Genomic DNA, 14,151 nt, shown 5'->3' with positions numbered 1-14,151 from the left:
GAGTGACCCACCGGGCTCGTTTGTTCCGCCTGTTGACACCATTGCATTGACACCATTGCAACAGAATTGCTCGGACTTGGGTTGCAAAACATCGGTGTGACCGTGTTCGGGGTGTCGGATCTCCCGCCCAAGACCTTCGACGCTCTTAGGAGAGCCTGCTCTGAAAACGAGCAGACTCTGGATAGTGTTGCATAGGTCGTGCGTAGAGCTGGAAGTAGCAGGTCGGGACGGGGCACTGAAGCTACTGGCCGACCTTAAGGTAATGTAAGCTTACATTGCCGCCCGTTGGCTGGTCCGCAAGTTTTAGGTCTTGGGTCCGGAGCGGCGGTAAGTGCCTGGACCTTTTGGTAGGAATATTTATTGGCTTCACTGGCGGCTTCTCGCTGGCGGCGGTCCCCAATTTGCTCTGCCTATGTACGCCTCTTCGTCCTCCTCCTTGCATCTAGGCTGCAGCTGTGTGCCTTATCCTTAGGTCTAGGTTTCTACACAAGGCATGTTTTGGTGCGTCAATGTTGATAATTGGGTCCACAAGTGATTGGTGAAGACATGTATGTATGTTGTTACAGGGTGGTTAACTTCGCCAGCGGCCCCCTTTCCCGGGGCAGTCCCTGCTCTCCCCTGCTAGAGGGGCACCCTAATCCGTCACCCCATCCGACTTCAGAATGTATTCGTTGGGTTCGGCAACTCACCACCAGCATCCAACCAAATCTAGCGGATCAACGGCGCATCAACTTAGTTCCTGGTCAGCTCGCAAGTTGATATTATCACGTCCTACACCGTCCATATGATGGGGGGCCACCTCCCATTTTATCACTCCTCAAACACCCGAGGAGCTGGCAGGCGGATTTGAACCCGGGTCGACTGGATCGACTGGGAGCAGAAGTCAGGCCTTAACTTCTGCCAGCCGCCTGCCTGTGTATGTATGTTTGCGTGTGTAGACAGGCGAGACAGGTGCAGGTGAATGTAAACACGGGTTACCCTGTCTGTTACCCATCAGTAGTGTATTACCCCGACCCCTTTGTTACCCCTCGGTAAGGGGTTACCCCTACCCCGGGGTTAGGTTACCCACCTCCCTTCGTACATAGCCACATGGGTAACCCCTAACCCTACACCCAGGGTTACGCTTAATTAAGGGGGGGTTACCCCCCGTTTTATGCCATAGGGACCGCACCCGCACGTCAGGGGCGAACAGCTTCATCTTGTCATCTTCGTAGTATTCATGCGTGATGGTATATGTCCGATTGGTGATAGGAAAATGTGCAGCCGTGATGTACATGCAGTGGGCTGCTGGCTGGGGGCATTCAGCCCCCCGGGGATCTGCTGCGTCGAGGTGTCATCACGGGGTACTTGCTTGATGGTACATGAATCTCTCATCGGAGCGAGCGAGCCCCACCTAAACGCCTTCACGGTCGCATGAGGATCTCCTATTCTCGCAGCAGCAAGTGTAAAAACAGGACAGTCTTCATATCATATACCATATTCGTTTAGGACAACTTAGATCAAATGGATGCTTCTTTTGCGAGAACGAGGTCTCGTAGGCGGCGGGCATGGAGGCACAACCGGCCCATAATGTCAACGTACGTATGTGCAACCTTAAGCGAAGGCGGATAGGTGGCGACGTGTTTGCGACGGCGCGCGCGTTATGAGCTCGGCTCAGCAGCAATTAATGTAAGGGTATATTAGGAAGCGGAACGTTACATACAGAAGCAGCATGCATATGTGTAACGTGTACGTCATGTGAACCTGACCCAGTGTTTATTTTTTTGGTAATATATTACTTTTTTGGGAATAAATGGGGGTCTGAGCCTGGAAGAAATGGAATAATTGGTCAGTTGGCCGTACTGGTTCATTACTTCGGCGATAAGTCGCCCCAAACGCCTTCTGCACATATAAAGCTGAACATTTGGAGCTTATGCACTATCTATGTATAAAATATTTGATGATATCACCATGAGACGGCCCGCTGTTGCATTCAACCTAGGTCAACGGGGCATTCGTTCATTCTTGACCAAAGCAAACGGCTCAGAAAGTCCGCAGATGCAATGCCCCAAACATTTAGAAGAAGAATTAGATAATACAGAAGACAAGGATAGGCATGCCGTAGTTGCCGCTCTTGAAGTCAGTGAAGCCAGCGATTTGAGCGAAGCTGAGGATCCCCCGGCGAAGCGGCAACACACAACTGTAGCAATCAGCGACTTAGCTGAGCAGCTTGATTCTGACGAGGAAGGGCCACCGCCCCAAGATGTCGCCACGGCACCACCGCCACCTTCAAGGGCTGGTGCTTCGCAGCACGCACCGCTGGTGATTCAAAAGCAGGCGCGGCGCCAGCAAACACAGCGTGTGCCGAAAGGCCAAAGCGATGGGAGCTGGCGGGAGAATGAGGGAGTGCGTCGCTTCCAGGCGCACTGGACAGCTTTGTTCGAATGGGCTGAGTGTGTTGCGCCGGATATGGAGGCTGGCGAGGTGCACGACCGTGTCCGGTGCGGTCCCTGCTCCCTCAGCCGGCAGCGGGACATCACGATGGATGCCAGGCAGGCCACACTAAAAAGCCACGAGCTTTGCGAGTGTTGTTTACAGCACACCGTACAGCCTTTGAGGGGGGGTCTGGGGGGGGTCTGGGGGGGGCGCAGCCCCCCCCAGCGACTATACAAAAAGGAATTGTAACCGCAAGAAACACCCAGTTTATTACTCTAGGGTATTAGGCCCCAAACGAAAAAAAAAACACTGACCTGACCCTCTGTTTCATCTGGGGTAATACATGCGTATGCAAATGAAATAAGTAAACTGTCTCTGCATACGCACATACATACGTCCTTATTACATGAAGCGGATCCAAAGAATCATTGCCAAGGCCATACTAGACCAAGGCCATTGGCCAGTAATGAAACAAGTATAAGGAGTCATGTATTCTATATGCCATTGACGCATCACTACTAATGATTACCAAAACCCCGCCCGCTGTCCCACTTGCGACGCCTCCAGCCTACTGCTGGTCAGTGCTATCCATTAACAAAACAACTACTGGAAGGGCAAAGAGAAACAACTTATCCCACGCAGGCAGTGGATCGTACCTCTGACCGACATACATTTGCACACCACAGACTGCATGCACGCAGAGTGCCCGGCAGTTGCGCATGTGACATCATTATTATTCACAAATCATACGTTCAGCTGCGGCCCCCACAAAGTCCACAAGCTATTTCGGCGCCCTTCGCTTACAGTCCCTAAGGCAGTTCAGAACGAGGCTAAGGCTTGAACAAGGCCACGTGCCTAAGCCACAAGGTCGCGCTACCACATTCGGCAATGCTAAAAAACGTCTAGCTGATGCTCGCTGTCGCACACGTATGTACAGCGAACGCGGCAAATGCATGAGCAAGGCCACATATGTTAAGCTAGCCGGCACATGAGTACGGAAGGACGTCCTGGTTGAAGAACGTCCGTTCACCCGTTCGTCCTGTACATTCTGCCGGGCATCATGCCCGGTAGAATGTAGTGCTTGCATGATGTAAGCACTCTTCACTGGAGCATCGCCGCACATCGTACCAGTATCCATGCATGCAGAACGAAGTACAATTGCCAGATACCGAGCATAGATGCCGTATGGATGACATTTCCTGCCGGTAATGTCGGTGGTCCAGCAGGACATACATACAGCACACGCGTTTGGCCTTCATGATATGGTGGCGGCTGTACACCACCAACGCCTGCAGGTATCATGCATGATCATCCAGTGAAGAGAAAATACAAAGTCCCCGCACAGTATAGGACAAAACATCTATCGATGAACATGATCAAGGTTTGAATTGACTTGATATCAAACATGTGTGGCCGGCTGCTGTGAGACATAGACGGCGACGGCCAGCTCGGCACATACAAAGCAAGTTGACAAACAATTACCCTTATTAATACAGAATGCATACAGCCCTCACACTTATCCCAGTAAAGGATATTTGGCCCCCAACCGCTTCAGAAGGAATGTGAGCAAAACCGGCCAGCAAGGAAACCTATCCCGCTGGCTGGCGAGATGAAAAACGGAAGCATCAATCCACACGGGTCGGTTATCGATCCCCGCCCAGCTTATCGGCGTAGCAGGTGAAGTCACGGGAAGACTTGGAGCCCTAACCGTCGGCACACATACATGTACTGCACACACGCCACAACAAAAAATAGCACGGAAGCCGTACGACTTGCCGCCAGTAAGGGCTTATAGACAAATAGTGAGCGAACCCTAAATATTGAGCAATCGCTATGCAAGCCATGCAGTGGGCAAGCAAGCAGAGGGCAAGCAACGAAGCAACGACGTACGGGAACCATGTTATCATGTTATCGGCACCAAGCCCATGTAACGTGCCGGCATACATGCCAGCCCCATGAAACCATACCAGCCTCATGGCTTTAATAACAGATAAGGCATTCAACGCCGTGACATGAGACCCGAGAAGCTGCTGGAAGATGCATTTACCCTAGATATAGCAATAGTTGCCTCTGTGAAAGCCAGCCAGCTGGCCAGTACTAGTAACTTGTTCGCACAACCCCTGGCATCTAAGCAGCAGCAGCAGCAGCAGTAGCAGCTCACGTGCTCACTGGTGCAGTTCAGTCACGAGATGAAGGCCTCGCTCGCAGGTGACACGCGTACAGATAAGACAGACGCAACCCTGTTATGAATTATTCCGCGTTCTGGTTGTTGTAGCATTGCCACCGTCTACAAAAGAGCTCACACCGAGAGGCGCAGAGATAGAGAGAGGCGCACATGCTCCGATGTGGATGTGGATGAATTCATGGCTCGAAGGCTCTCATGACCCCTCCCCCAGCAGCGCAACAATGAGCGATTATCACAAATCAATCCCGCGCAGGAAGCCACTTGCATAGCTTGAATGTGTAGACTGACAATACAACACATAAAGCTATACACAGGCGATGTACGTTATCATGCAACTAATAACATGCATGTAAGGTACACCTGCTGGTACGTTCCGTATCTGGACTTCCCGTCCGCCAGCGCCCTCTCCTGTTTGCTGGTCGCCACAATGTCCCAACACACATACAGCAGTGCCAACCAGTTGGCAGTTAGTTGCGCATGAATCTGGGTACTTGGAGTGGTTTATAACACCCTAAACATGTACGTATCCCTTCAGTCCAAGTTAATCACATGATGTTTTGTTATGCATGGGTGACTTACCGTACATGGGTGACTTACCGTACAGGTTCTTAAGGCATCCTCCGATAACTGTTGTATTGAACGCATTGCTTGGACTACTTCAACTTCTGTGATGCGAAATTGTAGTATAGACTTGGGTGATAAGAAGTCCGCACAAGCTGTCGCCGCACCAGCAGCACGCAGATTCTGCTGCTCGCTTTGGAGTGCCCACCGACTCCTCATCCATTTATCCACCCATCCATTCATCCTTCCTGCCTTCCACACTCCGAGCTTGACACCCCATAGCCAACTTGACAGTTAGAGCACTACACACACCTTCAGCAGTTAACCATCATGGCATATAGATGTTCGTCGTAACCCTCTCTTCGTTCAAACAACAAGCTCGGCCAGCAGGACATCCGGCCCGGCCGAGGGGGCTGCCGGTGTCATGCACCCGACATCAACATCAGGCTGGTGCATGTACGTGCGTATAGTACATACAGGTATAGGCCGTTCGTACGTGAATATCATGATTTTCTTCTGTTAATATTTCGGCGCCTTTTGTGCATCATGCCAACACATCATGCCAATACCTCCCGAACTCGTGCTGCACGCACTTCCAGCCCTGATTGATGATAACCACACGCAGACCGACACATGGACTCCATCTCCGGCCACCGGCAGCTTACTCGGTAGCAGCACAGCCCAACCAACAGCAATAACAGGACTCACATGCAATCCTCGGGGCGCAATCGACTTCATTTTGCCTCCACTGGCGATCATTGCAGTGACTGAGTCGACGCACATGACAGCTGACGATGAAGGGCGGGTAACACACCGAACGACAGGCGCCGGCGCTTCTTTCTGCAGCTGTTAAATGCTGATGTATTCATGCTGAGAGTCTGTCGCATCTCGTGGTGTCCGGCAAGGCACGCCACTGTAGCATCGTCTTCAACCAGGGCGGCTATTAAAACAATACCGCGCCTCATCATCATCAGCGTGCTGCAGGCACACACCATTCCCCTGTGAAGAATGCACACATGTGCCGCAGCAGCAGCAACAGCAGCATGTGAAGGACAGGACAGGAATTAGTAGGAATAAGCTATGTTGGTACATTTAGACGTGTGTCAGCAACATGCAGATAGCGACGAGAGCTTGTGCATCATCAGCTTGCGTAGCCCTAGCTGCGTAAATCCATCTTAGGGCTAGGCTGTGTTTGCCACTGGACATCAGTTAGTTAGTTAGTTAGTTAGTTAGCTGCGGACTGACACTCATGCGTTGGCCTTCTCGTTGCTGTGGGCGTCATCATGCGCATTTTGCGGTTGGGATTGGCTGTTGGCTGCATGTGTGTGCTGTGTTGATTGGCCGCTTGGAGCTCTACTTGCCTCGGTCGGTGCCTTGAACACGACGATGTGGGTGATAGATAACAAGGTGGGGTTTTGGTTCCTCCTTTGCGACCGTGTGATGAGTGCAAGAGGCGTCCTGTGCCACCTTAATCCGTGCGCAGGTGCGGGGCTGTCTTGTCACCTAGGAGCTGGCCGCTGGTGTGCTGCGAACAAAACCCCAAGGCCCCCGGATAGGACCACCGGCTGCTGCTTCATGAGGGACCCACCCCCTACACCCCCTACACCACGGCTGCAGTTAAGACTGTGACATTTCTTTGACGGTCTGGTTTAGGTTCTGGGTCTGGATGTGGCGGTCCGGTTCTGGTAGACGGCTACTTCACATACCGGTGTCATGTGTTTGTGCGGGCCCCTGGAGCGGTCATACTCCTGACTGGTGCGCGTGCCGGCGGTGGCCCACCACCCCTTGGTCGCGTCACCCCTTCGTCTGTGTGTGTGTGTGTGCGTGTGTGTGTCACACCTCGAGTTCCGTAACGTACTCTCCACGGGTGTAACAGACCCTTTCCACATACGTTTGTGTTACACCACCTCGAGTTCCGTTACTCTACCGAGGTGTAACAGGCGCATACGCGCCATGCGGAGGCCCAAGGGCCAGGGGGCTGAAGGCTGTCTGAAAATAGATAGATTTCGTGAACAAAAATACACAAGGACAAGGAAAACTATATCATCCTGTCACACGGGAAACTATATACCGGACTAACTGAACTATAGATTCGGACTTCCCTGTGTCAAGGTTCGCAATGCGCCTACCTGCTATTATTTAGAGACCTGTTCGTACACGCCAGCGAGCATTGATTTTTAGCCCTACGTCCCCATGAAGCTTATGGGTGCATGTATTAGCTGGATCTCGTAGCTATGTGCCAGCCAGTGCTCCCAATAGGGCAGCAAACTGTTCACCGAACCTCAAGGCCTCTGCTATTGCGCACTTCACTTGCTGTGAACCCGCCCCTCCATTTCCAACCCGTTTAGCATCCAACAGGATTGACATAACACATGCCCCTGCACGCACACGCATGTACACTGGCCATGCCTTTCAGTCCCGTCCTGTAGCCAACATATGGCCCACCTTAATGGGCGGTCGATCAGTCCTCAAGGGTCACCCGCACAAGGGCCATCACCGCCATTGCTCTCCCCCTCGCGGCGCGCCTGATCCGTTGCCAGGCCGCTGCCAGCTGGTGTGGCAGGAGGCTGCCGCACACCTTGGCCACACGCGGCGGGCTGCCGGCATCGGTACGCCAACACAGCAATGCCACTAGCGGCAGCCAGAAACGCGATACCTGTCCGTGGATGAAATACGCAGTGCACCCGGCCGTAGGTTAATAGCTTAGGAAAGCCCCTACGTCTGTCTGTCCACCCATATTAAAGGACACGCGTACACAACAATTCGGCTGGGTGTCCAGCCAAAGCCCGCCGCTTACTCCTAAAGTGAAACGAGCACACACAACGAATGCAAGCCGATGCCTGCGCCGATGGCCCTAATGCATGGTGGGATACGGGACGTAGGGCACTTTGTGTCCCTGGATAGGATTGACAATCCGCTGTGCCTGCACGTATGACGAGCGAACGACCGAATCGGTTGTTGTTTTTTCTTGTAGCAAAGCATCCTAATGCATAGCGGCTGCCCGGACACACAAATGTAGAAGAAAATGGCGGGCAAGCATTGCAGCACTTCTTCAGGGCGGTAGAAGTAGATGAACCATTAATACAGACTTAGATAACCAAAGTAGGGGATTTGTTTTTTTTGGTCATTGCAAGCTACATATGGTGTTAAAGTATGTAGCTACTACGAGCGATCACCGCGTATGTGGCAAATAAGCCCAAACGTTGCCACTTCGTTTCTCCGATAACGGCATAATGGCGGTACGATTTGCTGGCGTCCGAAACCACGTAAAACGTGGAAATGAACATGAGATGTACGCAGAAAGGTAAAGGGTAGACCAATCGTATTCAGCCTTCAGGATACCGTTCGCACATACATACATACATACATACATACATACATACATACATACATACATCCGTACGCACCTCCCAGCACGCCACCCAAAACGGCCCCCAGCAGCGCCTTGTTAATGCTGCCCGAGGCTTGTGAAGGTGGAGGGCCCGCCGTGCACGGCACGGGGAAGTTAGACCCCGGCAGGGTTGCTGTGCTGTTCGGCGGGAACATCAGGTAGAAGCAGCCGATGTAGCTGTTGGCACTGCTGATGCACTGCTCATTCATGACTGTTGCGCACTGCATGTGTGCATGCATATGCATGGGCGGGTTGGTACGGAGCCGGCATTTAAGTTGGAGAATCATCACTGTCAGTGTGTCACGGCACCAGTGCTTTTGTTCCACATAAACAAGCGAGTTATTGGGCGACAACGCAGCAACCACTTTTGCCAAGTTGTGGAGTGTGCCAGTTTGGGAGTGCATAATGATAAATATATTATTTTCTTATTATTATTATTTATTATTTATAATATTTACAATAAGAATGAGCCAGCAAGATAGGAATAAGCGAAGACGCGGCAATACAACCCAAAAAGTAGCATCAGCTACTTAACTGCTGCTTGGGCACATGTGTGTGCATGGCCCTGGGTGGCAAGGGCTGTTAAGGATGTCAGCTTCCCTACGGGGAAAGCGCCGCGGGTGCATCCAGGTGCGGGCACGACTGACTACATGGAGATCCACCTTTCACTCACGCGCACGGTCCCCAAGTCCACACAGTGACAACCCAGCCGGCGGTGCCGCGACCACCCAACATACGAGGGTGATACCGCTCTTTCAGACAGGTACTCACGTACTCACGCCCCACGCACCCACCAGCACGTCAGCCCCAAGAATGTGGATGTTGTAGCCCGCCTCCCGCGGCATGCCGCTAGAGGTATCCAGGTAGTAGGCTTGAGTGGCCATGTCATCGTATTTTCCGATCAGGGGCCAGCAACGGCGCAGGGGGTGCGCTGTGCAGCTGTCCTCGCAGCCGTCCTGGGGCAGGTTTAAGTGGAAGCTCTGATTCCCCGGGACCATGTCAGGCCGCGTAGTGTTGACTAGCAGCTTGCGGGACTCAGGTATGGGGAGGCATGTACCTGCGTGTCATGCACCCGGCGGGTTAATTGTACGACGAGGTCAAAGTAAGGCGTGCGTACACGCGAAAGGAGTCAGGAGTCACTTCAAAGAGGAATGCATGAAGAACGGCCAACAGGACTTCTACATGCACGTACATAAAGGTCCAGGGAAAGCGTATACACTGCAGAGCGGAGCCATGTACACGCAATGCCGGCAGCAGTCACCGAGTCACACCGACACACATTTGCACTTCACTTCACTGTATGCGATGTTCCCCCCAAGTATGAAGGCTCACGTTGGAAAAGGCCCACGCTCTGCAGGAGCACGCCCGGCACAGCAGGGGTTTTCTGGCCGTTGGTAATGTTGGTGGCTGCCACCATGTCCAGACCGGGCACCTGCTGGGCCAGTCACATGGATGAATGGGTGGATGCGTTTGGTAGCGGGCCGCAGATACTTGACGCGTACATTCTTAACTATACAAACGGTAAACAAAGGGGATAGGCCATGCGCCAATGACTGCGATCAGTCGCAGGGGGAGGAAACAGTCACAGTTAATTTACAACCGCAGGCCCGTGGCGAAAGAGTGCCCAGAGGCCAGCGAGCTGGGAAGCAAAGTAGGAGCAGGCAATGGAGGTTCCAAACCGTGCAAGCAGGGCACCAGGGTCATAGGTGCAATGATGATACGTCACTCGATCAGTCGAAGGCCCCCGACGCACACATACATACACAGGCTAGGCAGGCGGCTGGCAGAGGTTAAGGCCTGGCTTCTGTTCCCGGAGTGTCCGGGTTCAAATCCGCCTGCCGACCCCTCGGGTGTTTGAGGGATGGTGGATTGGGAGGTGGCCCGCCATCTTGTGGTCGGTGTAGGACGTGATTATATCAACTTACAAAGCTGACCAGGAACTAAGTTGAGGCGCCGTTGATCCGCTAGATTTGGTTGGATGCTGGTGGTGAGTTGCTGAACCCAACGAATACACTCTGAAGTCGGATGGGGTGAATGGATTAGGGTGCCCCTCTCGCAGGGGAGAGCAGGGAACTGCCTCGGGAAAGGGGGCCGCTGGTGAAGCTATACCACCCTGTAACAACATACATACACACACTTAACACACATATACACACACATGCCCATCTATGTGCTGTATTGCCGTGGTCATTGGCCACACGCAATCGACATGATGCGTTTACGTCAGTCTTGCGCCGTGCTGGCCCTCCATTCACGACATTAGTATGTTTAGCTCTTGTTGGTTGAATGCTACTTGGACTACTTACTTGAAACACTGCTGGAGCAACGAAGCAAGCGGTAAAGCGGCCTCTGCCCTGTGACATTCAGCAACTGCGAAGTCTATCTACTAGCTAAGGATTAACTGGCCGTTCGACGATACTTGAAATAATGGCAATGATGACAGGTTGATAACCGTGTCAGCGAACAGGTGTCCGGCGTGTGAGTACGCCCAGGGCCCAGGGCCCGTCTAAAACGCCTCAGCTGTGCCGACTGGCTCAGGAGCTGCAGGCCCCTCCGCTCCACAATCGCGAACCCATTCATCCAGGGAGCGCTAATTAAGCGGATGTGACTATAATCGTTTGCACGTCTTCCCAAAGATGTCTTCCCTTCAGACGTGAAGCAGCCTGGCGTTCAGGTGGCGAAAGATATTCACTGTCATAAAAATAAGCACGGCCCCGTTGTACCTGGCGATGCCATGAATTCGTCAAAGGCTGGCTGTCCCTCATTTACCTGCTGCACAAGGGAAGCCTTGGCTCGCGGAGCAACCGGCGGTTGCCGGGCACTTCGCCGGCGAGTAAGACGCGTAATGGAAGGCAACATGCGAAAAGGCATCACTGGTTCTGCCCTGTGCTGTGACACACAGCCATCCAAAGCGAGTTGGGATTCTACACGCCTAGACACGACATTGGAGCGCATACGGGTCTCTCGCCGAAAAACTGTCATTCATTTGGTTTAAATCTCCACGCCTGAGTTACACGTGGCTATGTCTCCTCTTCATCCCTTTTTCTCCTTTTCCTTCTCTGGTGCTCCTGATGATCATCATGATGACGCTCCAAGCTGCGATCCTCAGCTTAGTGCGCGCAGGCAGCAGGGTGGCCTTCAGCTCCCCTTTCGTATGGGACCCTGCACCCCCGGCATGCTCGCTGCAACTCAAAATCAACACATCATCAAGCGTCCGGTGGTTCGCGCATGCCGAATGGACACTCGTCTTGCCATCCTTCCTGCTGCTGCTGCTGCCGCCGCCTGGGTTCAGGTCTAATGCACGTCTGCCTAGCCTGCCCAGCCGCAACCAAACGGGATCATCTATGGCTGGGATGATGTGTCGCTGTGCGTGTGCACATACTTAAGGGTAAGAACAGCAGCAGCGGCAGCAGCAGCAGCAGCAGCAGCAGCTCGGTTACCCGGGTCCCCCCCTTTAGATGCGTGCTGCGTTATACGGACATGCCGATTGCGTGTGATGCGTGTGGGTTGTCGTATGTGTGTGTATGTGTATGTGTGCGTATGTGAGGGACACGCATCTAAGCAATAGCGGATCTGCAGGCTTAGCACTTGCGAGTAGTACGTTTGTATCTGAAGAAAGAAATGCATGTCCTAAGCCCTAAACCCTAAGTAATCCTGAGCACCCCATATACGATACTGCAAGCGAGAGTTTGAGCTGCTGGTGATGTTCCTGACTGTGATTGTGTGTAATGTCATAAGATAGCCCCGAGGGGTTCTAGACACACATACATGCAGCCTTGCTACGTACGGAGTGTGGACACACCTGGAAGACAGGTCCCGTGGCCCCGTGCACCAGCACCAGGTTGTAGAAACGCATCCATATACCGTAGCTCAGCTGCACCTAACAAAACGGGGAGGTATGGAGGAGGGAAGGGAATAGGGAACGAGGGAGGAACCTAGGGTGTATATAGGTGGGATGGAGCGTGGCTGGAGGGGCTATATAAAGGCGAATGTGCTAAATGCGAATGACTAAAAATAACCTGGACGAAAACGGTAGCTGGTGAGGGAGAAGTGCGAGCTACAAGGTAAACGAGAACCTGCAGCCTCCACAAACGATTAGGTATAAGTGGGTTATTGCTAACTAACTTATGGCTGTTCCATTGTGATCAACAATGTTTGCGCGCTTCTGTGCACGCAAGCAAGTTTGCACGCAATCCTTCTCGTTAATAAGGTGGTGGTAGGCTAACGTCGGCTAACGTCGCTCTTCCCTTAAGAGCCACTATAGCTCACCTTGGACTTAACAAAGTTTATGTTGATGATGAACCAGTGCTCGCGTTCCTTGTTCGCGCCCTCGATCGATACGTTCCGCTCTAAAACTAATGGAGGCCCCCCCGTGCCCCAGTCCGCGTCGTAAAGCTGAATGTTCGATATGATCTGAAGGCGCTCGATGCTCTGGTTGGCCAAGGCACGGAAGAACTCCCAGCCGTTACGGCAATCCACAGTCGCCGGTGTTATGGACAATGCCTCGCGCCTCTGGACCAAGGCCTCGTGATGATGCCCTTCCCTCCAATCATTTGCAGCTATCGCCAAAGCCGATAATGCTATCACGTATGCCAATGTATGGAGACAACTCAACGTACCCTTGAACATCTCGCATTGCTGCAAGTTATTGCCTTCATGTATTGGGCATAATTAACCAAATCGTTCACATAGGTCCTACGTAGCCTTCGCGATGGTCTTCAGTCGCAAGACTGGCTAAGCTTTCGCACGTTAAGCCTTATTATGTTTAATTCTCAAATTATGTTGTGTCAAATGTGTTGATAAATAGCGTTGGAGAGTCTACATGGTGTGACCTGAGCGGCACATCCATAAAGTCTAGGCATTTTACTCCGCTACACGTAATAGAGTGTAAACGTGGAAGCCGGCAGCGCGCTGAAGATGATTCACCGTTCGCTGATTGTGTTGGAGGAACAACCAGAACGCCGACTGTTATACGACATTACGAAACTGGGAATACCGCACGAAACACCGTAACACCGCACTATGAAATTACCGTGTACCGCGTTTTGAAACTTTGGCTACAACACATCTAAGTTTAAATTCAACTCACAGATTTCCTTCCTCTGGCTCACAATGCAATAAGCTGCCCCCATTCATGCGTTTTCTAATCTAATAGAAGGAATTCGCTGGAATAGAAGGAATTCGCTGGCCTTCGCTCGCGCAACTTGGGTTTCTTCCGTGTCTACGCGTTTGCATCCCGTAACTCTTAAACTTCATTTTGAATGTAAATTTTGTGACATGTTGAAGTTGGACAAATTCTGCACTGCTGCTATCCAGCAGATCGCAACAGATCTGGTCTGGTTGACACAACTGTGAGGGATTTGAGTTCGTTACCGAGTAGGTATGGTTTGGCTTTGATCAGTACGACTCTGTGTCGTGCATGGCTTTGATAGACTATTTAAGGCATTCCTACACCATTATCTGTAAGCTTAATGTTATTACCTTCCTTGTCTCTCAGCCAGCGTCTGATGTCGGACCCTGCAGATCGGGCAAGTTAGGAACTAATCCTTCCTCCAGTCGCCAACTGGAATCAGTTCCTTCTCAACAACTGTATTATAGA

At 52.2% G+C, this 14,151-nt stretch overlaps 1 protein-coding gene across 1 annotated transcript; it reads right to left on the bottom strand.

The window, feature by feature from the left end:
* Window positions 1-5,010: 5,010 nt before the first annotated feature.
* On the bottom strand, window positions 5,011-13,181 carry VOLCADRAFT_105887 (uncharacterized protein; the record flags this gene model as incomplete). The annotated part of the gene is made up of 10 exons (XM_002953247.1): window positions 5,011-5,574; window positions 5,870-5,949; window positions 6,941-6,967; window positions 7,740-7,817; window positions 8,569-8,773; window positions 9,347-9,609; window positions 9,885-9,984; window positions 11,322-11,441; window positions 12,355-12,432; window positions 12,822-13,181. The coding sequence occupies 10 exons, from the start codon at window positions 13,179-13,181 to the stop codon at window positions 5,476-5,478; spliced, it is 1,410 nt and encodes a 469-aa protein (XP_002953293.1). The 3' UTR covers window positions 5,011-5,475.
* Window positions 13,182-14,151: the final 970 nt, after the last annotated feature.

Source organism: Volvox carteri (assembly GCF_000143455.1).
Source record: "Volvox carteri f. nagariensis unplaced genomic scaffold VOLCAscaffold_35, whole genome shotgun sequence".
Lineage (NCBI taxonomy): Eukaryota > Viridiplantae > Chlorophyta > Chlorophyceae > Chlamydomonadales > Volvocaceae > Volvox > Volvox carteri.
The sequence above is the reverse complement of the archived record's forward strand: the minus strand, read 5'-3'. Positions and strand labels throughout refer to the sequence as shown.